Source organism: Abrus precatorius, unplaced genomic scaffold (genome assembly GCF_003935025.1).
Source record: "Abrus precatorius isolate BTA unplaced genomic scaffold, Abrus_2018 Scaffold3, whole genome shotgun sequence".
Classification (NCBI taxonomy): domain Eukaryota; kingdom Viridiplantae; phylum Streptophyta; class Magnoliopsida; order Fabales; family Fabaceae; genus Abrus; species Abrus precatorius.
Window position 1 is genome coordinate 29,670,481 of NW_020874373.1, and position 22,947 is coordinate 29,693,427.

A 22,947-nucleotide genomic window follows, 5' to 3' on the forward strand; every position below is an offset into this window, starting at 1 on the left:
TCCGTTGGTCAGAAAAATTTCACTAGGTTAAGTCATGCTAAAATAACATTGAAAATCGTGATAACCATGTTCTGTTTTTTATACAAACAGGCTCTTATACTTAATCAACTCTCCATCTTGGGAAATTCATTTCGAAATTTCCACTTTCAATGCTCTGTTTGTTTCTAAGAATATGGGAAGGAAATATATCTCTTTGAATCTAAGGTGAAACAGGAAAAAAAGAAAAAAAAAAGGATAATAGAAAATGGATTAAAAGAATGAATTGTTACATAAAAACAGAAAATAAAAAAAAATCTCTCCATTAATATTGATGAGTAAAATGATAATAGAAAGAAATAATTAAATTATATTGACAAAAATTATAAATATATAAATAAATTAAACAAATCTATTTTTATCATCATATTGTTTTAATAAAATATTATTTAATAAAAAATTATTTTAAAATTTTTATATTTTATATTATATGAATTTTTTAATAATTTAAATAATAATAAAAAAGTCACACTTCCTCCACTCTCCCTGCCTCCTCTCTCACACTTCCTTTCAAAATGAATATTTTTATTGTCGCGATGGAGTCCACAGAAAGAATATCACCTTTCTGCTCTACCCTCCCCCAACTAAATAAATAATGGTAATTCCCTTCCTTTTATTTCCTTTCATCGTTTTTATTTCCATTCCACCTAAACATTGACTCTGTTTTAATAAATTTCTACAGAAATACTTGTAAAAGAGAAAAAAGAGATAAAGCAAATAAATTTTCTATAATTTAAAATTAATTTTTTATGTTTTCTTAATTAATTTCTCTAAAACATGAGATGTATAAATTAATTTTAAATTGTGAAAATAATTTTATTTATTTTATCTCATTTTTTCCTTCAATTATAAGTGAGTGTGAAAATTTACCTAAATTAAACTATAATGTAGAAGTCTAGAAAAATAAAATCAAAGATATCATTTGATTGTGTTGGTACAATGTTCTAATTAATGGGTTAATGGGACACTGGTTGAACTAGTGAGTTAGTAATTAAACTGGTATATAATAAATATAAAATGTTGTACACATCTTATATAAAAAAAGTTTGGTCGATTATAAAAACAATAATAATAATTTTATTATATTATTTATTTATTTTTCTTCTATATTATAAAATAAAATTATAAAATATATTTATATAAATTACATTTTATTCAATGATACATGATAAAATATTAAAATGAACTTTTAATTAAATAAAATTGATTTAGGTGTACAGTTCATAAAATATTTTAAAACATATATATTTAAATTTTAAAAATAAAATTATTTTTTAAAACTAAATTTGAAAACAATGTTATCAAATAAATTAATTTTTAAAAATATTAATTGTTTTAATATTAGTGGACACCATTTTTTCAAAATTAAAAGGAAATATTGTAGTACATCTCCATTCGGTTGTTGTACTTTCCCTTAAAAAATTAACACGTGACCCTAAATTTCCTAATGAGAACAGGTCGTGACCCCACCTACATAGATATTTAATATTATATTTTTTCTGACCAAAAAAATAACAAATTCATATAACCGTTAATGTTGAAACCAAAATAAAAATAAAAGTGAAAGATATGGTTATGTTCTGTTTGATCTTTCCATTCTCATTCTGATTCTGATGCACCAAATTGAGAATGGCGTCTTCTCTCTCTACGTGTTTTCTTTGCACACACTCTTTGAAATCTCCAACACTTAGCTCGAAACCTCGTTGCTTTTCTCGTTTTCAAGTTCGAGTTTCACCGAAAGCTTCTCAAAACAAGAATGCCAACACTGATTCTGTTGAAACTCCGTCACCACGACCCTCTTCGCCTAGACCTCCTTTTAATCCCTCTTCTCTGTTTCGTCCTTTCAGGTATTCTTTGATTTTTGAGTTCCTTTTAGATTTTTTTTTTGTATGATTTGTTTGGAGTTAAATTTTGAATTTGATTTAAGGGTTTTTATGTATTTGTTTGTAATGAGTGGCTTAATTTGATGAATTTGTTGTCTATACTTTGTTTGAATTTTATTTTATGCTTGATTGGGATTCTGAAATTGATTCAATTGTTTATGACTATTTGTTTACTTTGAAGTTTGTTTGTTGGGACTTGAACAGAAATGGGTGGCTTAAATTTGATGAACTTGGGATGGAGATAGTACTCATTGCCTTGCCTGCTGCTTTGGCTTTGGCAGCTGATCCTATTGCCTCATTGATTGACACAGCGTTCGTTGGCCACATAGGTACTTCTGTGAAAATGAATATTATGATTTGAGTTTTAACTTTTAATTTAACTTGAGGAAGTGAAAAAGAATTGTTATTATCTGGCTGCAGATTTTATTCTGAATTTGAAAGCTAAGGGTCTGTTGGGCTTGAGGAAATATACAAAAATGCCACATTGTTTTTTACCTTCCTATTTTAAAAGATTTATACATAAAATGGTGGGAAAAAAACAATAAAATATTATTTTCACCATTTCTTGTACAAATCATTAAATCTGGAGACAGTAAAAAAAAACAAGGTGGTATTTTTATAATTATTAGTAAAAATAGAAAACATTTTCTCAAAAATCACACCTTAATCATTATAATTGCATAGTTTGCTGCTTGTTTCTCGATGTTGTTGTTGATGATGATGATAGCAAGTATTGACTTTTCTCTGTTTCTGTTTGTTTTGAATTATACTGATAAATGGTCGTTGTTGTAATAGTATTCTCCCTTAATCAGATTTCTCTATGCAGGGGCAGTTGAATTGGCTGCAGTTGGGGTTTCAGCTTCTGTATTTAATCTAGTGTCAAAAGTATTCAATGTTCCTTTACTTAATATTACTACATCATTTGTTGCGGAGGAGCAGGCACTAATTAGCAAGGAGGAGGATTCCAATCGAAGTGATGAAAATGGTACGTTTTCAACAAAGGTATCACAGTTTTAGTAGGATGTCTAGTTTTTCTGGACATGGTTGTATATTTTCTTGTTCAGATGTATCTACTGAGAGTTTTGATCTCGTGGGTGTTATCATGATTTCCCAGGAAATTACCAAGGCAAGAAGCTCCTTCCTTCAGTATCAACTTCTTTAGCACTTGCAGCAACTCTTGGAATTGCTGAAACTGTGGCGCTTTCCCTTTGCTCTGGCATTCTTATGAATATCATGGGTATACCTGCTGTATGTCAAACTTGGCTAATTATTGATCCATACATCACCTCATATAAGTGATAGTATGTTTGTTGTTATATTTTCTTCTGATTGTGTTGTACTTTGCTACACCCACCCAACACAAATAAAGGGGGGAAAATAGAGAAGCACAATCATTTACTCAGGATTAGATCTAAAAGTCTTTGTACAAATCTGTGGCAAGATAGAGCTATCATGAAAAATCTATCTTAATTGAAACCAATTTTCAGCTAATGTTATGAACTTAAATATAAGTTTTGCTCTTAAACTTGTAACTAATTACTTATAAACTTGTTTTATGTTGTATAATTGCAAACAACACCTTTTTTTTTGTCATACTCTGTTATTTTATGCTTTGTAGTGGTGTATAATTGTTTTAATGAATCATCATAAATATTGGAAAAAATAAAAACTGAATTTCATATGTAAAATTATGTTTTATTATAATCGAGCTTTAAATTGACATATGAAATGTGTTGGGGAAGGCTCTTATGCCTAATTTAAGTTCTATAACAATTTGGAAAATTTAAGCACCATTTGCATTCTATTTGTAGTCTAACGTTAATTATACATTTTGCAATCAATTTGAGAAACATATTAGCAATATAAATTTACAGTTTTGCTTTGCATTCATCAACTATCAGTCCTCTGGTTCTGTTATGCACAGCAAGAAAATTTATATATCCTGGTCTTCTGTTGCTTTTTTGTTAGTTTGGGGTCATGAAAATGAAAAAGAAAAGCATTTTTGTTTCCTGCTCTTCTTGGGCACTTGGTTTTGAATAATTGGATTTTCCTTGCATGATCTTACACTTAGTAGAGATCTGGTTTGCATCATTTATTCCATTTTATATGCTGCTCAGGATTCTCCCATGCGTGGACCTGCTGAGCAGTTTCTTACATTGAGGGCCTTTGGTGCTCCACCAATCGTGATTGCATTAGCTGCACAAGGCACTTTTCGTGGGTTTTTGGATACAAAGACGCCTTTATATGCTGTTGGCAAGTATTTTAGCAGCTTCCTCTCTCACACTCAGTCTCTCTCTTTACTTGTATGTTTCATCAATTGAAATAGAGACAAATACTCTTTTACCAGAATACTTTCTCACTAATTTTAATCGGCAACAATACATAAACTTTTTATTTTTTATTTAGAATGGCACAGACCTTAGAAATAGTTCAGTTTGACGAGAAATTAACACTTAAACATGCCTTTTTGATTCAAGAACAGAGACAAAGTTTGCATAATTCAAAATTTTTAAATACAACCAAGTATCCGTTGGCAGAGATGATCCATGGTAAATATGTAATGGGAATTGCCTGATTGCTTTAATTGCTGAAACCATAATCTAAATGTGTGTCCTTTATCTACAGTTTATATTGATGCATAACTTAGTTGACTACTGGATCATTTAAACAATCTTATTTCATGGTAAAGGCCCCTTTGGACTACTATATGAAATGCTGGATCAAAATAATGCTATGATAAAGAATAATGAACAAATTGGGAAGAAAATAGCTACTAGCAAATTTTCACATTTTCTTCATTTTAAGTTTTTTTTTTTTGCATAGAAGAGGAAGTAGCTCCTGTACCAATTTCTGTGAATGTTTGCTTTCTTAGCTATATTTGTGATTTCCATATTGGTTCTGGGTATGTTTAGATAACAGCTCATTTAAGCATTTATTCAATAGGCTTTGTTTACATGACTTATGCCACAAATTTAACCATGAAACTTACTGTAATAATTTTAGAAGAACTTATTTTGATATCAAGAAGTTTTGTCAGTCGTCTTAAGCTCTTCCAAATGCCCAATACCAAGCTAATTTATATAATATCTCAATGTAATTTGGCTCTATGGGCTGTCAGCTTCCTGTTTTTACTTGTTTATACTTTGGCAAATGCTCTATGGAGCCCTGCCAGTGTTGATGTGAAGAAATAAAGTTCATGTCTAGGTAAAGGATATGCTGGATGTGTAGATAACAAAGGCTTGTCTTTGAATGTCAGGTGCTGGAAACTTTCTTAATGCCATATTGGATCCTATATTAATATTTTTTTTTGGTTTCGGCGTTAGTGGTGCTGCAGTTGCTACTGTGATCTCTGAGTACGTCAGTGATGTAATAAACTTGGTGTTTTGTGTGCATTTTGCACATGTCCCTTAATACATATGGTGTGCTTTTAACAAAATTTGTCTGTTTTGGTGCACCAGATATCTAATAGCTTTCATTCTGCTATGGAAATTGAGTAGCAAAGTGCTGCTAATTCCTTTTGACTTTGATGGGCGAAAAGTTTTCAGCTATCTGAAATCTGGTATGTCTTTCATAAGTTGAATTGTTTCTTTGGCTGTCCTTTCCCCTCAAAGAAAATTGGTAATAATAATGAAACAATCAGAATAGACTGGAAAGATGTTACTAGTTTCTTCATTATGTCATTTTCATAGAAAATACTCCATCTGTGCACAGTTGTGTGGATCGCAAATTAACTCACTTAGTATCTTAAAAATGCCTTATCTATAGAACTAATAAACTAAATTTGAATATAGCATTTGGCTTTGTGGATCACATAGAATTTTGGTTTCTGTTGATTTTATGCTTAAAAGTGTATTCTCTATTGATTTTGCATTTAATTCTATCTCGTCTGAAACTCTTGGAGAGACTTTTTATTCAAATTGGATTTTACTGTTTGTCTTGAACTGGCTAATGCACAGACCCACCTATCTTTCAATGAAATTCAATTTTTTATTCGAAGAGTGAGGGTGCGAAGAATCAAATATAGAGGCTCTAATATGATGTTATGAACCAACTATCCCAGCAGCTTATTAGGTGAAGAGTGAAGACACAAATGGTTTTATATAACATCTCTAACACTGTTTAATAACTTGTCAGTTGGAATGAAAGTTTTTAGAAACTGACATTTTTTTGTTCATTAACATATTTCTTGAAGATCTTATTTATTAGGTTGCAGTCCATAATATTAAATATGCCTTAATTAAATTGATTTTTTTTTCTCAAACCCACTTTCAACATCTGTAGTGTCTTAGAAATCTATTGATGATAGAATCAGAGGTGTTTGGCTGATTTTAAAAGAAAAATAATTTTATTGAATGGAATCCATTTCAAAGGATATCACAATTACATTGCCTCTTAAAAATGAAGTTGGTGGTATTTGTACTTTTGTACTTTTGACAGGACTTCTGTTTGTTCATATATGTAATATATGTTTATATAACTTTTAGTAATGAAATATGATTTTCATTAGCTTGAAAATGTTTTGTTTGGTTAGCAACCTATGTTTATATATTTTTATAGTAATGAAATATGACTTGACAGATGTGAGTTAAGGAGTAGCGTGGATTAATATTTACCTTTTAACTATTGCATTTTATAGGTGGTCTTCTTACTGCCAGGACTTTGGCTGTGTTTACAACTATAACACTGTCAACATCAGCCGCAGCTAAGCAGGGCCCTATACTTATGGCAGGTCATCAAATATGCATGCAAGTTTGGTTGTCTGTTTCTTTACTCACAGATGCTCTGGCGCTTGCTGGTCAGGTTAGATAATACAATTGCATTGGACTAGAAATTGCATTTTGTTTAAATATTAGATATATACCAATGCTACACCAGATCAAATGATCAATACATATCTCATGGGAAGTGTAACTCGTCCAGTTTCCACATGAATTCAGAAGAATAAGATTTTATCATTGGTGGGATGAGGTTTCTTTGTTGTTGTACTTGTATTATGGTCAACATTTGGGAGCTTTCCCTGACCATGAAATCAAGCAAATTGGGGCCCATTCTATTTTGCATGAAAAGGTTGATATTCTTACATTTCCCAAGCTACTGAAATGGTATTAGCAAGAACTCCAATATTCCACTATATCCTCCGCCCCCAACCCCCACATACAGTAAGTATTGAAAGAATTGACTGTGTAGTCAGATACAGATAAATTCTTTCATTTGTGTAATTCAGATTATTTGAAGATATGACACAAACAAACTTCTTGAAAATTATTTGGTGATTGAAATTTATTTGGTTGAAACTTACTTTTTCATGTTTAAATGACATTTTTTTTTTTTACAGGCACTCCTTGCCAGTAGCTACTCTCAGGGAAATTATGGGCAAGCACGCCTTGTTATATATAGAGTGATACAGGTTATTGCTTGTTGTCCCCATAGACTGCTTCTTCATTCATACCTTCTTTTAATGAGATTGTAACCCATTCTGATCCAGAATTCCTTTCTCCTCCTGCTCTCTTTTACATGTTAAGCAGATTGGTTTAGGAGCAGGAATCACTTTGTCTATGATCTTATTCATTGGGTTTGAAGCATTTTCTAGTTTATTTAGCTCAGATTCAGAAGTTCTGGATGTTGCTCAGTCAGGTATATTGGTAAGAAAGCACAATTATTTGCAGAAAAGTACCTTTATTATCATATTGTAGGCTTCACCCACTCCCTAGTTAATTTGGATTGACTTAAAGAATCAGGCAATCAGTCTGTGAAAAGGGGAAGTTCATAATTAACAACTTCATTTAGAAATCGTTATAGTTGAAAAAAAAATCATTACAGTGTATTTACCGGGGAAGGAGTTGGTTCAAGAAAGTAGAAGAGTGCAACTCTCTCTTTCTCTCTCTTCCCTTTAAAAATGGTGCACCATGAACTATTTATCTTGTAAAGTTACTTGGTTATGGTGAATGTAAAACCTTAGGTCATTTTGATATTTTCTGCTGAATTATTTATTTGTTACAGAAAGTTTGAATAGACAATATTGATCATATAAATGATTATTGCCTGGCTACAAGTTGAAGTAAAATTCATTTGGATGTGTTTATATTGAATTTATTTTAGACTGTTTTTCCTCTAATATGGATGAATAGATAGAAAGCTAATGATTTTAGACAGTATCTGAACTTTTGTGCTTGATGGGTATTTAAGCCATGCTATTGGAACTAATAAATATTCATTACATGTAGTACGAATACTACTCTCCATTCTATCTGTGGAAGCATGTATACATAGTAATGTCATTTGAAATATCTGAAACTTACTTGCATCATTATATGTGCAGTTTGTTGCTGGATCTCAACCAGTGAATGCTTTGGCATTTGTTATTGATGGGATTTATTATGGCGTATCAGACTTTGGATATGCTGCTTACTCAATGGTATTTACCTAGTCCAATGATTGAAAGATAGCTAAACATTCCAAATGGTTGTTTCCTCTTTAAGGCATTTCCTTTCTTTTGCTATGGGTAGGTGCTAGTTGGACTAGTTTCTTCAACTTTCCTTCTGGTGGCTGCTCCAAAACTTGGGCTTCCTGGAGTCTGGACAGGATTGTTTATCTTCATGGCTTTGCGTGTTCTAGCTGGAGTTTGGAGGTAAAATATTTTATTTCATTTTAATTGTGATAGTTGGGAAACTGTTGGGTATTATGACAAAAATGATACAGGTTGTGTGGATTGAATGCGATTTGGCATTGCTGTCATTATTTCTCTATTCTCTCTCTGTCTCCTATCTCACTTTTGAGAGGGGGAGGGGGTAGAGTATTCTTAGGATAACATGAGCAAAATTTTCTTCTTAAGATTTTTTGTTGAGCTAATGCTTTTTATTTTCTTATTTTTAAGGTTGAGCAGCAAAAGTGGACCTTGGGATACAATCTGGTATGATGGAGCAGGAGACTAACAGGCATTCAAATTCATGTATTCAGTACTCAGAAGTTCCAACTTTCACCTATCAGGTTAAAAGCCATTTTCAAGATGGTTAGAACATGATTCCCAAGAGCTCTAATATGTGGACACTATATCTCTGCAATTGAAGATAATCCAGTAGCAATGCAGGACTATAGTAAATTATTAGACTGTTGCAGCTATTGCTGCAAAGCAATTGCCAAAATCTTGCCGGTACAAGTAGAGAGAGTTTGAATGGCCAATAGAACAGCGAGGGAGAAAATTATTGAATGATCCACCCTTCAGCATAGAAGCCACGCCTTCTGGCTTTTGTTGGAAAATTATATTTATTAGGAAATTTTGTGTAAGTTTGTATATTTTCATTTTAAAAGGCAGGGCATGTGAGAATTAGGTACTCTGACTTATTAATCACTTACGTATGATTAATTTGTAAACGACTATTATTTATTATTAATCAATGCCAGTGAGAGGATATTAAGTAAATGACTATTATTACTTATTTTGAAGTGATCAATATTGTCCCTAATATTGCATTAAATATGATTTTAACTATCTCATAAAATTAATTGTCTCTTCTCTCTAATTAAAATTTAGAATTTTCTTTTCAATAATTTTCAATTTTTATGTTAAATACTACTTAATAGTCATTTTTAATTTATTTGTAAACATGTTTTCTAATTTAATAGACGTCGATTCTCATTCTTTTCCAATATCATGCTTTTTGTTGCGCTCTACCATTTCCTGTACTAATTCTGAAATTTAATTCAATAATCACCATGTTTAAATTTAATTATATAAGATTACATACTAATCGCAATACTGGAATTTCTATATTTAATTTGTTTTAAAAATAAATAAATATTAGAGACACTAGATAACAAAAGAAAAAAAAACTATAATTTGTTTTAAAAGGTTGTATCCGGTTATGACCATCAAACTAATAAGAGCAAACATACATCACTGCCCCTATTATATCACTCCATTATTACACTTGAACTTAAACGAGGATCTTTGGCATACATCAAGAAGATCAAGCCAGCTGTTTCCCACCGATGCAACACCTGAATGGCATTCCAGCTTGAACCCCGGGGTAGCTTGGAAAAATTACATCAGTACCTTGGTTTAATAAAATTTTAATTTATGTAATAACATAATGTATATTATTTTTAATTATACAAATCACTCCTAATTTTTTGTACAGTTATATGAATTAAAGGTAGTCAAATTAATATACAGAAAGATATTTTATAAAATTTTGTTAAACATGAAGAGGTGCAAATGTAATTTATCCTTCTAATTTTGCATTAGAAAAGAATAACCATTAAAAAAAAAGATCAGTTCAAGGCTGTGTTACAGAAATTTTTCAAAGCTATCCATTGAGCCAATCCAGCATTCAGAATTGTTTTAAATTAGATGGAGAAACTAACCGTGTGGAAAAAAGACACAATAAAATTATTACTTTAGAAAACAAAGTGTTACACTTGAACAAATATGTGCATTTTCGTAGCCCAAAAACATTAAAAGCGTGCATATTAGGATATCAAATACTGATAATGACATTTTAGCAAGTGGCAAGTAAAATATATGTGGAAATCTGGGTTTAAGATTATATGATAGCGATTGCAGTTGACCGTATATGAAAGGCGTAACCATCGTACTGCAACATTTATAATTTGATACAAATTTCTTACTACAAAGTATTCTATGGTGATTGAGATGTTGAAAAGAGAACAGAAACATAGCCTTATTGAATCACTAAGGTGGGGAAAAAAAACATGCTGCTATGATAACCGCACCAAAGCGAAAAACATACATTATAAGCCTTTAACAATACTAACTACTAAGATCCTCTATGTGGAAAGCATATATCAAGTAACTTCTGCTCTTCCAATAAGCCAAAATCATAGTCAGGACTCAAGAAACTATAATCATTACCACCATCCAATTCCGCAAACTGCATATTATTCCAATATTCAGGTAAGTAACCACCCAGTTTGTGCAACTGTTGAGAAAGATCACACAGCTTCCTACTCTGCCCTGAATTAAATCCAGGTAATGCACTTCCATTATTTCCTTTCTCTAGCAATTTAGAGTTTTTACTTGAATTGATGTTCAAATCCTCAACTTCAGACATTCTTTCAATTGGTTCAAGTCCAACACTGCCACCACCAAATAGATGAATTCCCTGCATGGAATGATTGGAAGGTGATTCATTCTTGCAACCAATAGAATGTGCTCTCAGCTTGTATTCCAAGCCCGTTAGCTTAGCTTTCATCTCATCAAAATGTCCATTTTTATATTTCTCATTTTGTGATTCGACATGTCTAATCTTTGAGCACTTGCTGCTACAAAGTTCCAGGATTTCAGAAATTACTTCCTCGGTGTGTTTCTTTGCAATGGATGCCTCAGTTTGGATGATATCAAAATGCTCAGAATTTGGTCTTGGATTGGTATCTGAAATCTTATTATGGATATATCCAAGGCAATGGTTGCTGCAGCTCAACTCACAAGATTTCATAGTTTCAACTGATTCTTCTGTTTGTTCTTCACACTTCACCACAATCTCTTGTTCAGTAGCATCAGAAGATCTACAATAGTCATCTCTAGTATTCATTTCTATAGTCATAGGCTTCTTCTGCACTTGATTACCCTCTCCACTTATGCCAGAGTTTTTCAGAACCTCTTCTAATCCTTTCTCTATTCCTCCATTTTCTCCAGGTATTTCAGGCTCAACATTCTTCAAAGTTACACTTGTTTGACATTGAACAAAGCCAATTTTCATTTCCTTGGACTGCTCCGTTGAGTCACCAGCCACACAAGCTTTAGAAAAAACAGGTTTCTCTTCTGTTTCCTCAAGGACACCAACCTCAGAAAACCCGAGTTTGTCTTCATGTGACCGATGAAGATTCGCCTCCAACTCCTCAGCTTTTGCAAGATCACCACCATTCAACGTGTCAGCAGAACCACTTGTTGATTTTTTATCACATCCACTAGATGATGATCCATTAGAGCCTATTGACTCCACAGAAGGCTCAGGAAAGTTCAACCGCGCATAAGGGCCATACATAGCCTTAGCTGCTTCATCATAAGCAAGAGCAGCTTCAAGTGCAGTAGCGAAAGTACCAAGCCAAAGTCTATTTGCTTTCTCACCCACGAGCTTTCCATTGATAGGTTCGCGAATTTCAGCAACCCATTTGCCCCAAATCCTCTGTCTCACGCCTCTGAACTTGCAATCAGAATTCTGAGGCCCTCCTTTGCCTCTCATGCACCCTTTTCTTGACCCTTTTGCCGGAACTTTGTGAATCGCTTCCACCCCATTTTCTCTAGAACCAAGTTGTTGCTGCCTATTATACTCCTTCCACTTTTCAAGAGTATCTTCCACTGAATCAGTTCCACCACTGCGTCTCTTGCGTGATTTCCTGTCCCTGTAGCCATTCCAAATAGCCGAAAAAAAAAAAAAAAACTTTTTGTCAACTTTCAACTCAGTTCCTTCAATAAATCATCAGAAAAGTTATCAAAATAAAAAATATACATGCATACATATAGAAACATAAGAAAAGCATAGAAAGCTAATGAAACAACCACCAAAATTGATCATAAGAAGGAACATAAAAAAATAAAATAAAACTCAGATGCAGTTTGAATCAAATGAAAGAATAGAAAATTAATTAAACAGTAACAAGGGCATGGAACTATAGACAGTTTGAGATTAAGAAAAAAGTAACTGACCCAGAAACGAGATTATTAGTCTTCATACGCGTTTTGCTAATGAAGAAGCATTCATGTAGTTTGGATCCTTGTGGATGTTGTTGTGTGAGTTGTGTTCAGTTATGCAGTTTGTGTTCGAGGGTTTTAGAAGGGTTTTGGGTTTGTTTTTTATGGGATGGATCTTTGTTCGGAACGTGGTGTTGTCATTACAAACGTCATTCTTGACTTGTTGTCTAAGAAAAAGTTGAAGAGTTCATTTTGCATTTGGACGAGGGAAATGTGAAAGCCTACAATTTGGATAGGCATGATGACGTGGCACTTTTTCAGATTCCTATGGTTTGGCTTATGAGCTGGTAGGGTTGTGACACGTGGCAGTACTTGCTTCATGGTGGCAACTCGCAAGAGCTTTCTTCATCATGAAGGGCTCCTTTTCTATTTGGTCCTCTTGCTTCTTCCTCTCCCACTGTTCCCTTCATTCAACACTATTTTTAATTTTTTTTATTTTTTACCAATTTTCTTAATTATTAAATAATTTAAATATTTAATCATTTTATATCTTTAAAATAATAAATACTCTTTTATTTAATTTAATAAAGTAATAGGTGAATTATTAAAAAATTGTAGAAGATATAGAAAAACTCTTTCTTTATCTATCTCTATTTGCCCTATATTTTTAACCCTAGCACATGTTGTTTATCTTTGTTTTAAGATTTATTTTATTTTACCATTTGATTTAAGAATTCATTTAATGCTGTTGCATGTTCGGTACTAGTGTTTGAATTCTTGTGATGAACGAAATTAATTAAAAATTGGATAACAAAAAAATATAATTGAGTAAAGTAATAATGTTAAATTAACTATATTATAAAGTTGTTTTAAATGAAAGATATTACAATTTTATATCTCTTTTTTATTTTGCTAATAAATACAATTTTATATTTCATTAATGTATTAATAAATTGTGTACATTCAAATTATTTTATAATCTAATTTACATAATTAAATTGAAAATTGAATTTTTTAGCTATACTCTATATTACTTGTGAAATATGAATAATATTTGTGTGATAATATTTAGAATTTTTAATATTATTTATATCTTATATATCTATAAAATAATATTAATATTTTTTAATAAATTTGAGAATCTTAATCATTATTTACTTTACGATGTTCATTTAAAACAATTAAATAGCATACTCTAAGTAATTAGGAACTCTGACTTGTCCACTGCAGATAATTAAGTTAGGTTTGCAGTATGTACTCTTTTCTCTTGTTAGTTAATTAGTGGCTGTCATCAAACGTTAAGCAATTAACATTAATCAATGAGGAATTTGTAGTCTTTTTTTCTCTGTGTGTTGTGTAAGTAATTCATAGTCTGATATGTGCTGTTAACGATTATCGCTGAATAATTTGTCAACGACTATTATTATTATTAATCAATGTCAGAGAGTGATTAATATGCACATGACTATTTCTCATTCTATTCCAATATCATGGTTTTTGTTCCACTCGATAAAAATTCTGAGAAACGTTAGGTAATTCTATCGTTACCTGTACTGTTATGAAATTTAATTCAGCAATCATCATAATAATTATTTTTAGTTATATAAATTATGTGTTAATTGAAATACTAGCATGTTTACATTCAAATAGTGTTTTTTTTTTTGTTGGTCCACTACATTCAACTAGTTTTACTAACAGAAAAATATTAGAGGCAGTGGATAGCAATATCAAGTGAACCTTGAAACTTCATGTGGGTCAGAAGCAATTATCATTCATCTGTGTGGGCCTAAACCATGTAGTCCATGACTACAGGCCCTAAAAGTTGAAGCCCATCATGGCCATGACCACCTTCTTGTGTTGATTGAATTTGAAGATGATTTGAACAAAGAAAAAACAAATGAAGATGATTGGTGAACCTTGTTCTTATACACGCCTCCCTACTCCTACTACCTTTCCTATCCATTCAACAAAAAGGGATTAGTTGACTGGGTCCACACGTGCTATGTCTCTGCCGAACTTTTATCTTTCTGTGTGTTCCTTTTCCCATTCTCAACACAATCTAGTTCCAACCTTAACCATAAGGTGAAGTTCCTGTCTTCTATGTTACTGATCACGCAATTGTTCCCATCAACACAATAGGTGTGGTTGTGAACATTGTCTTTGTATTGGGTTTTGAGTCTTCTTTATATTTATTTATCTTTGTACCATTTTATTCACAATATTTTACTGATTGGGAATGTTTACTATTTTATTTTTTTCATTTGTTAGTCTCATGATCAATGGCCAAATCATAGATAATTGGTCTTTATGCTATTTTTTTTTCTCAGGGCATAAAGTTAAGCTTATGATCTTCACATGGCATGTCAAATGTGACTGCGTTTCATGCAAATGTTGTGATAACATGCAACGACAAAAGTTTGTGTTGTAAACACGATGCAATTTGGATGAAGTTAAATTGGTTGTAGCAGGATAAGTTTTTTTGTCTTTGGCAATGTTGAAATTTGAGTCCGTGTTTGGTCAACTAGTGGTTACGCGGTTGATGTGAATTTGTCGTTGATCATACTTAAAAGCATGCTTAATTTACATAATTACATGGGGCACTTGTTTATGGGCAATACTGTTACTGAGAATTGCATGAATCCAGTGATAAAGCACATAGAAGAGCTGTAATTTTTTTAATCATTGTATGTTTATTTTTCAATGTTAATAGAAGTAAGAAAATGCTCTGAATAGGAATTAACTTGAATTTCAAGTCATGGTAACTTCACTTAAGGGAAAGGATCATTCAATTTAAAAGGCCATGCTTCCCCTGCTCATCATACCAAAATTGTTTGCTTGCTGATTGTGTGACAGTATTTGAAGTTTTCTGATATCAAAAAGAAGAAAAAAAAGAGATTTGATGTTATAACTATTATTATAATTTTATTACGTGAGTCTGATTTAATTTTGGAAAAGAAATGTCTTAACAACTGTATCCAATCATCTAACTTATGTTTTATGTTGAAAATCAGAGGTGCTTAAGCAACAATATTAACAAATGGCTTCAAATTTGCGAGCATTTGGGAACAGCCCAGTTGGTCCAAAAACAACACATTTTTGGGGACCTGTTGCCAATTGGGGTTTCGTTGCTGCCGTAGGTTACACTCCTTTTACTCTTTTACACACACATTGCACAATACGCGACTGTCTCCATGTTAAACTTTGATTGCATTACCATTAACATACATTTTTTTATTGGATAACAAAGAGATTAGTATTATAACTTAATATAACATTTTTGTTTAAATTTGATCATGCTTATGCTTTTTCAATAAAATTTTCTAGAGATTACAGATGAATAGTAATACAATAATGATGACAAATTAATATAAGTATTAGAGATATTTAAAGTATAGAAAATAAATTAACAAAACATAAGGAATTTATACAAAAAATATAGTTTGCTTAATATACTTTTACCATCCATATTTTTAAAAAATTAACATATTTAAAAATTAGATATATCAAGCCCACACTTGTATCCACATCCGTGCAACATATTATCATACAATTAAATATGTGGTATGTTTGTTTTCAGGGGTTGATGGATATGAATAAACCACCAGAAATGATCTCAGGCAACATGACAGCAGGTGGAAAATCTGTGTTAACTTGGAATGTTCTCAACAATATAGCACACATTCTAAGTGGCTAAGTAATTTTATTTTTATTTTCCTGTCTTATCTTTGTGTTGGTGCTGCAGTGATGTGTGTCTATTCAGTATTGTTCATGAGATTTGCATGGATGGTACAACCACGAAACTACCTATTACTTTCTTGCCATGCATCCAATGAGGCCGTACAATTACGTCAACTCTCCCGTTGGGCAAAGGGGAATGGGTACGTTGCTTTAGCTTAGCTTAGCACACTAAAAACTATGCTTTTCATGTCTAGGCATCAATTTATGCGTATTTTATTTTACTATGAATAGGTACCTCTCTGACAAGAAGAATGAAGCTTCATCCAAGTAACTTGAAGCTGTATTTGCTGCTTTTTCGTGGGGTGTTAAATATGAGAATTTGCATTTGATTATTCGTGTAGATTAATAATTTGTTTCTACTTTTTCGTAACCAAAATTCATGTAATATTGTTTTCCTATTTGTTTATTTCCTATTGTATATTATTGATTAATAAAAAGTTTCTTGGCTCTCGGATTTTCCTCTGGAATGGCATTGGTTGTAAATTCTATTTAAGAAAAGGCATGGAAAAAATGAGGGAAAAATGTAAATTAAATTATCACGATTTTTCCGGTGGCTAGAAGGGTCTTCAAAAAATACAAATTTTCATAACAACGAACTTTGCTCACTAGCTGTGCACAAGTCATCCAAAGAACCAAAGAATAAAGAACTCTATTTAACATAACAATATACATTTTTTCACTAGCAATATGAACTTTTGTTGCCATTATGAGTAGCAATATAATTATCAGAATGAACCACGATCATTGGATTTTTACAGCTAGCTATAATTCAGCAATATTAGCTCCATAGATATATATATATATATATATATCAACGCTAGTTGTAAATTTTGTTAACTGCATGACTCTTTTTATACAGAGAGCCAAATCGTGTATATGTTCTCTACTAGTTTCAGAAATTTGCCGTGATAATTAGGTTCCTTATCTGTTATTGATAAAATACTGAGAATATATAAGAAAACCCGAAACAGTTAGATTCATTAAGAAATATATAGACTTATGATATGATGCACTAGTAGTCTAGTATTGTGATTCTGAATGATAAACCGAAAAACAATCATGATTTCGCATTCCTAAGATTGAGTTGCTTTATCGGGGTTGCTCGTTGCTAAACGAAAACTCTCCTTGTCAAAGGAAATCTATTCAGTCAGGGTTCTCACATATGCTTTGGATATACTTTGTATTTTTCGCTGACAATACCAAACAATTCGTGTATGAATATAAGTATAATTAGTTAAAAGCTCAAGATTTATTAAAACAACAACAAATTAAAGTTCATGTTTAAAGCCCATACTGAAGATATTTTAATATTATCTTAGGCTTTTAATTCATTAGATTTATAAACATTGTAATTGCCAGTCTCAAGCCACAATTATTAACTTGTTTTTCTTTGGTCAACACAACCCAATCACTAATCATGGTTGTGCAATGTTGCCTTAAGCATTTCATTTGGGTCGTGAAATTTCCGTAAACATTCAACCTACCAAAAGTGGCCATGGGTTTCTTATTCAAGCCCATTCAGAATTTGCATTGCCAAATCAAACAAAAACGAGATGTTCCTTCGAGAACCAAAATCACTTTAAGCAACGAGCGGAGGAATTGAAAAAATAAATAAAGGATAAATGAATGCCAGTGCTAGTAAATTTGAGATAGAATTTTTAATATTTATTTGAATTTGACAGTTGTAATTTTTTAAATTAAAAAAATTTATATTTTTTAAATATATTGTTAATATTTATTATTTATTTATATATTTAAATTAAAATCAATAATGATAATTATTTCCCGTATAAAAATGTATTAAGTATTTTTTTAATTATAAGACACATTAGAAATTATTCAAAGAATAACGTAGACTACAAAACTATCACTTAGGAAATAATAATTGAATTTAAATATAATTTTAATTCCCTAAACTATATTATACTATATTTTTTTATTAATTTATTCCGTGACACAAATTAATATGTGCTAATTAATATGTAGTTCTATTTTGACTTCAAGTAATTATTTTAATTGGAAATATTAGTGATTTAGATTAAAAAAATAATAATGATTATAAATTTAAAGCAATAACTTTCAAAGATGTACAAATTATAAAAAAAAAACTCAAAATACACTTTACTTTGAGTAACCAAAAATATATTTAAGCCAAACAATTAAATTTTCCTCAACCCAAAATGAAAAAAAAAAAAAAAAGGCTTACTTCCAAAGAAATTGTAACAAAAAAAATATCCAAGAAAAAAATTGCCAATACTTAATTGATACAGATTGACAGAGTAAGTGTGTTTTAATAAAATTTAAAACACCTTAAAAATTTTATAAAGGTGTTTCTAGCAAAATTACTACTAATAATGTGGATACATCAAACATAAAAACCAACTTAAAAATGGAACAATTGAGGTTCTAGAAGCTTCTTCAGCGGGGAACGACGGGGGGAGGGGCGGCAACAGCGGCGCGGAGGATGGAGAAGATCCCGATGGTCTGAGAAGCATCACGCTCGTCCATGAACAAGTCTTCCGGCACTCTCAACGCCGCATGTGCTCCAACCACCGCGACGGCGATCGTGACGGCGTTCACAAGGAGAGAGCCCAGCGATGTCAGAAACAGAAGAAAAGTGGTTAATGCAGCGAGGAGCGAGAGCGTTTCGAAGTCGGAGAAGGTGCGTCCAAAGAGATGCAGAGGCTGATCCGACGGACGAAGGAGGTATAGGAAGAGCCACGAAGCGAGGAGAGCCACCAGCATGAAGAGAGAGAAGGGATTCGAGAGGAGCGAAACGGCGAGAATTAGCGAAACGACGACGTAGTAGTTTATGCGGAAGTACGACACGTTGTGCCGAATGCGTAGCGTCGCTTCGGAGAACGACAAGGGTTTTGAAAATGCGGTGCGGTCGGTGAGTTCTGACCATGCACGCCGTTGCGATAGCGCGTGACGAAGGGACTCCGATGCGTAGCTCACAAACGCGCGGAATGCGGGTGAGGCTGCTGCGGGTTCGCTGCTATTGGGGTTTGTAATGGGAAGGACCGGTGGCGGTGGCGTGGGTGCGGGTGATGGTGTGGTTGAGGCCATGCTGCTTCTCGTTAATTGGAAATCAAAGGGTTGGAAGAGGGAAGAGGGAAAAGAGAAGAAAGAACGATGGAAATAGATTGTTTTCCTATTGTTTTGGTTCTCTCTTTCTATATTTATTACTGTTATATAAATCGCTGAAAATGGGTTTTATTTATATTTAACCACAATGCTTCTTAACCAGAAAATACAAGTTTCTATCCACTTCATGCTAATCTTCCTATATTAGTGTTGTTAAAGTTTCTCAATCGGTAATTAGATATGGGAATTTACGGGTGAAATAATTAATATAATGAGGACAATATAACAAATATTATATGAATTGATGGAAATCGGGTTGGGTTTTAGGTTCAAACTCCATTTCATGAAATTTGCATATATTCTTATCATAACAATGCATGTACTTTTCTATTAGGGTACAAGTTAAATATTATATATAAGATTACAGACAGAATATATAAGATTAGACTCACACGATCAAATTCAAATTATTCGTATATTAAATTCTAGATATCAATTTATAAAAGACTAAGCAGAATAATAAACTGAGGTTTCGTTTTTCTTTCACCACGATGGACCCGTTCAACCCACAGTTATAACCCTACAAATAAACAAATAACCGTCGTATTATCAAGTTTAAGTAGAATCGAGACTTGGGCACTGACAATTTGGTTTGAAGAACGAAGGCAATTTGAGCACTGAGTTTCTTGTTCAATTCTGGGTTTAGAACACCAATGGAGACCAATTCACCATAAGCTGCTGCTCCTCAGTCGCACCAAAAGGTATGGGTATTGATCCTTCTTTATATATATAGTGATGCAAACAGTAAAGACTTTAGAAAAGAGAGGGATTTTTGCCTAGGGTTAAATGAAAGACATTTTATCCGTATGGGGTTGTTTGACAAAAAATTCCCTGTCTAGGGTGATTTGTGAGTGTCGAAAAAAATGTTGGCGACACAAGATCAAGTATCGGCTGAAGGAATGCCGACACAGGTGCCAGACCCGACTACTGAAACCGCTCTCTTAAATGACTTTTGAGAGCGGTTCCAATTGAACCGCTCTCTTAAATGACTTTTGAGAGCGGTTCAATTCGAACCGCTCTCTAAAATGGATTTTTGAGAGCGGTTCAATTCGAACCGCTCTCAAAAGTCATGTGTGTCGGTTAAATTTATGCGACACTTGTGTATCGGCTGAAAGAATGCCGACACTATCTCTCCCAAACGCATTATATAAAGGCAGACGCCGAGGTGTATTCTGCTACTGCATTTCGCAATTGTGAGGAGAGGAGTTCCGCAATTGTGAGCTGTTCTACTGGAAGAAAAAGGTTAGAATGTTATTAATTTATTGTTTTAAATTTTTTTATTATTGTAAATAAATTTGAATTAATAATTTTAATATTATTATAAATAAATAAAAATAAAAATATTTGTAGTAATAAATTTAATTTATTTAATGTTAATATAATATTATTAAAAATATAAATATAAAAATATATTATTTTAATGTTGTGGTAATTATTTTTGTTACTATTTGTTTAGGTAAAATTTTGTAATAATTTTGGTTGTATTTTTTAATTTGATACACAGGATGACTGAAATTGTGATTATTTTATACTGGAATGGAAGAGTGTACGAAGGAAATGAGGGTATCATATTCGAAGGGAATAAGAAAATGATTAAAATAGAACGTGGAATTACTTTTGAGATGTTGAAAAAAAAATACATACAAAATTGAGATTGTGCAATAGTAATATAATTTCTAAACTAATTTCACGAATTTTAGTTGATTCAAGGAGTGGAAATTACACAATTTTAGATGTATGTGATGATGAAGACATTGACTGTATGATAAGTGCTTGTCAAGAACGGCATGAAAGAGTAGTTGAGTTATATGTGGATATTGCGGTTGGTGAAACTTCTCATGTAGGTGAAAGTTTGTTATGTTTAAATGTATCACTCCCAACTGTGTCCGTTAGTGACAATGAAGAAGAGTATGCAATTGGAGGAGGTAATGTATAATATTTATTTAAATTATATGATGTTTAAAATTGTATAATTTATTAATAAATATTTGCTGCTGCATCTAAAGATGACAAAGATGAGTACGATGATGACTATGAAGATGAAGGAGAAATTCCTTTAGATAGTTCTTCTGATACTGATTTGGAAGATGGCTTCGATTCAATGATGACAGTTCCAAACACTGAAAGAAATAACATTATGCAAGAACAATATGCAGGTATAATTTTATATAATACAATAATTGTAAAATATTTTTAACTAACATTTCTTGAGTTTAATACAGATTCTATAACACCTTTTTGGAACATAAGTTCACACTACACTGCTATTAATTGGGAACATCCTGATCAAGAATTGGATTTTTCGGAGTTGCATTCGTCACAATCATGGGTACAAGGAGATGCATTATATGTTGGACAACTATTTGACTCTAAAGAGGAGGTAAAGATGGCGATAAAACATTATGCAATGAAGAAACATAAAACATTTTTTGTGGTTGAGTCAAAAGCATCAACTCATTTTGTCAAGTGTGTGAATCATATTTCCGGGTGTCCTTGGAAAGTAAGAGCATTGCTACCCAAAAATTCAAATAAGTGGAAAATTACGAGATGGGGTGGTCTGCATACCTGCGTTAATACTATGATTTCTCAAGACCACAAAAAGTTAGATTCAAATTTTATTTGTTCATGCATTATTGGTACGTGAAACTCAATTGAGATTATATTTATTTGTCTATTTAAAATGATTTGGATATGATCATTAGCTGAGATGTATTGTTAATTTTATTGACAGGTATGGTCAAAGAAGAACCTTCTGTTCCCGTTTCATTAATCCAAGAGAGAATAAGTGGCCAATTTGGGTATTCAGTTTCATACAAAAAAGCATGGAAAGTAAAGCAAAAAGCAATTGTGACAATATTTGGTGATTGGGATGAATCTTATGCAACATTACCAAGATGGTTAGAATACATGCAATTACATGCTCCAGGGTCAGTTTACAAAATTGAGACCAATGATTATGTGAGAGGTAATGTAATGGATAATAGATTCAGAGTCTTTCATCGAGTATTTTGGTCGTTTAGGCAATGTCGTGAAGCCTTCAAGTTTTGCAAGCCTATAATACAGGTAGACGGTACCTTTTTGTATGGTAAGTATAAGCAAACATTGCTTATTGCTACAACTCAAGATGGCAATAACAGTGTGCTTCCTATAGCATTTGCCATTGTTGAAGGAGAAACATTATCAGCATGGGAATGGTTCTTAGCCATGATCCGTCTAAATGTTACTGATAAAACTGGAATTTATTTAATATCTGATCGCCATCAAAGTATTAAAAGTGCTATGTCTAATCCACATATTAGGTGGCAACCTCCTAATGCTTACCATGTTTATTGCATTCGTCACATTGCAAGCAATTTCAATAGAAGATTCAAAAATTCCGCAATGAAGAGTATGCTTATGAAATTAGGTAAGTATGTTATCACTATTACATTTTACATTATCTATGAATATATATTTATTTTTCACCATTAACTGTATAACTTATTTAAATGT

General features: G+C 32.2%; 4 protein-coding genes across 7 annotated transcripts; 2 read left to right on the forward strand and 2 right to left on the reverse strand.

Annotated features, from left to right (window-relative positions):
• Window positions 1–1,631: 1,631 nt before the first annotated feature.
• Window positions 1,632–13,836, forward strand: LOC113861481 (protein DETOXIFICATION 44, chloroplastic). Of its 3 annotated transcripts, XR_003504237.1 has the most exons (14): window positions 1,649–1,883; window positions 2,124–2,248; window positions 2,746–2,904; window positions 3,034–3,167; window positions 4,037–4,172; window positions 5,176–5,272; window positions 5,378–5,478; window positions 6,556–6,719; window positions 7,255–7,326; window positions 7,445–7,561; window positions 8,239–8,334; window positions 8,426–8,547; window positions 8,794–9,247; window positions 13,778–13,836. XR_003504237.1 is itself a non-coding variant. In XM_027494314.1 (13 exons), the coding sequence occupies exons 1-13, from the start codon at window positions 1,666–1,668 to the stop codon at window positions 8,849–8,851; spliced, it is 1,599 nt and encodes a 532-aa protein (XP_027350115.1). In that variant the 5' UTR covers window positions 1,632–1,665; the 3' UTR covers window positions 8,852–9,358. The 3 variants fall into 3 exon arrangements, 1 of the variants encoding a protein (XP_027350115.1); XM_027494314.1 differs by lacking the exon at window positions 13,778–13,836 and having other exon boundaries at window positions 1,632–1,883; window positions 8,794–9,358; XR_003504238.1 differs by lacking the exons at window positions 8,794–9,247; window positions 13,778–13,836 and having other exon boundaries at window positions 7,613–8,334; window positions 8,426–8,478.
• Window positions 10,445–12,745, reverse strand: LOC113861479. The gene is made up of 2 exons (XM_027494313.1): window positions 12,586–12,745; window positions 10,445–12,281 (listed from the first exon to the last, which is right to left on the reverse strand). Exons 1-2 carry the CDS (start codon window positions 12,609–12,611, stop codon window positions 10,697–10,699), a joined length of 1,611 nt encoding a protein of 536 aa, XP_027350114.1. The 5' UTR covers window positions 12,612–12,745; the 3' UTR covers window positions 10,445–10,696.
• Window positions 13,837–14,465: 629 nt separating the features above from the next.
• On the forward strand, window positions 14,466–16,756 carry LOC113863665 (mitochondrial pyruvate carrier 1-like). Of its 2 annotated transcripts, XM_027497315.1 has the most exons (6): window positions 14,528–14,652; window positions 14,898–15,028; window positions 15,582–15,703; window positions 16,148–16,202; window positions 16,313–16,448; window positions 16,540–16,756. In XM_027497315.1, the coding sequence occupies exons 3-6, from the start codon at window positions 15,608–15,610 to the stop codon at window positions 16,577–16,579; spliced, it is 327 nt and encodes a 108-aa protein (XP_027353116.1). In that variant the 5' UTR covers window positions 14,528–14,652; window positions 14,898–15,028; window positions 15,582–15,607; the 3' UTR covers window positions 16,580–16,756. The 2 variants fall into 2 exon arrangements, with proteins under 2 accessions (XP_027353114.1, XP_027353116.1); XM_027497313.1 differs by having other exon boundaries at window positions 14,466–15,703.
• A 1,884-nt stretch (window positions 16,757–18,640) lies between these two features.
• Window positions 18,641–19,377, reverse strand: LOC113862450 (PRA1 family protein B4-like). The gene has a single exon (XM_027495536.1). The coding sequence runs from the start codon at window positions 19,375–19,377 to the stop codon at window positions 18,727–18,729; it is 651 nt and encodes a 216-aa protein (XP_027351337.1). The 3' UTR covers window positions 18,641–18,726.
• Window positions 19,378–22,947: the final 3,570 nt, after the last annotated feature.

Excerpts from the sequence above, each read along its gene's own strand:
- LOC113861479 (XM_027494313.1), bottom strand. The coding sequence starts at position 12,611 with ATGAAGACTAATAATCTCGTTTCTGG. Across the intron at positions 12,282-12,585 it reads ACTAATAATCTCGTTTCTGG|GGACAGGAAATCACGCAAGA; the intron begins GTCAGTTACTTT and ends GAATGGCTACAG.
- LOC113863665 (XM_027497313.1), top strand. The coding sequence starts at position 15,608 with ATGGCTTCAAATTTGCGAGCATTTGGGAACAGCCCAGTTGGTCCAAAA. Across the intron at positions 15,704-16,147 it reads ATTGGGGTTTCGTTGCTGCC|GGGTTGATGGATATGAATAA; the intron begins GTAGGTTACACT and ends GTTTGTTTTCAG. Across the intron at positions 16,203-16,312 it reads CTCAGGCAACATGACAGCAG|TGATGTGTGTCTATTCAGTA; the intron begins GTGGAAAATCTG and ends TTGGTGCTGCAG.
- LOC113862450 (XM_027495536.1), bottom strand. The coding sequence starts at position 19,377 with ATGGCCTCAACCACACCATCACCCGCACCCACGCCACCGCCACCGGTC.
- LOC113861481 (XM_027494314.1), top strand. The coding sequence starts at position 1,666 with ATGGCGTCTTCTCTCTCTACGTGTTTTCTTTGCACACACTCTTTGAAA. Across the intron at positions 2,905-3,033 it reads CAATCGAAGTGATGAAAATG|GAAATTACCAAGGCAAGAAG; the intron begins GTACGTTTTCAA and ends ATGATTTCCCAG. Across the intron at positions 4,173-5,175 it reads GACGCCTTTATATGCTGTTG|GTGCTGGAAACTTTCTTAAT; the intron begins GCAAGTATTTTA and ends TTTGAATGTCAG.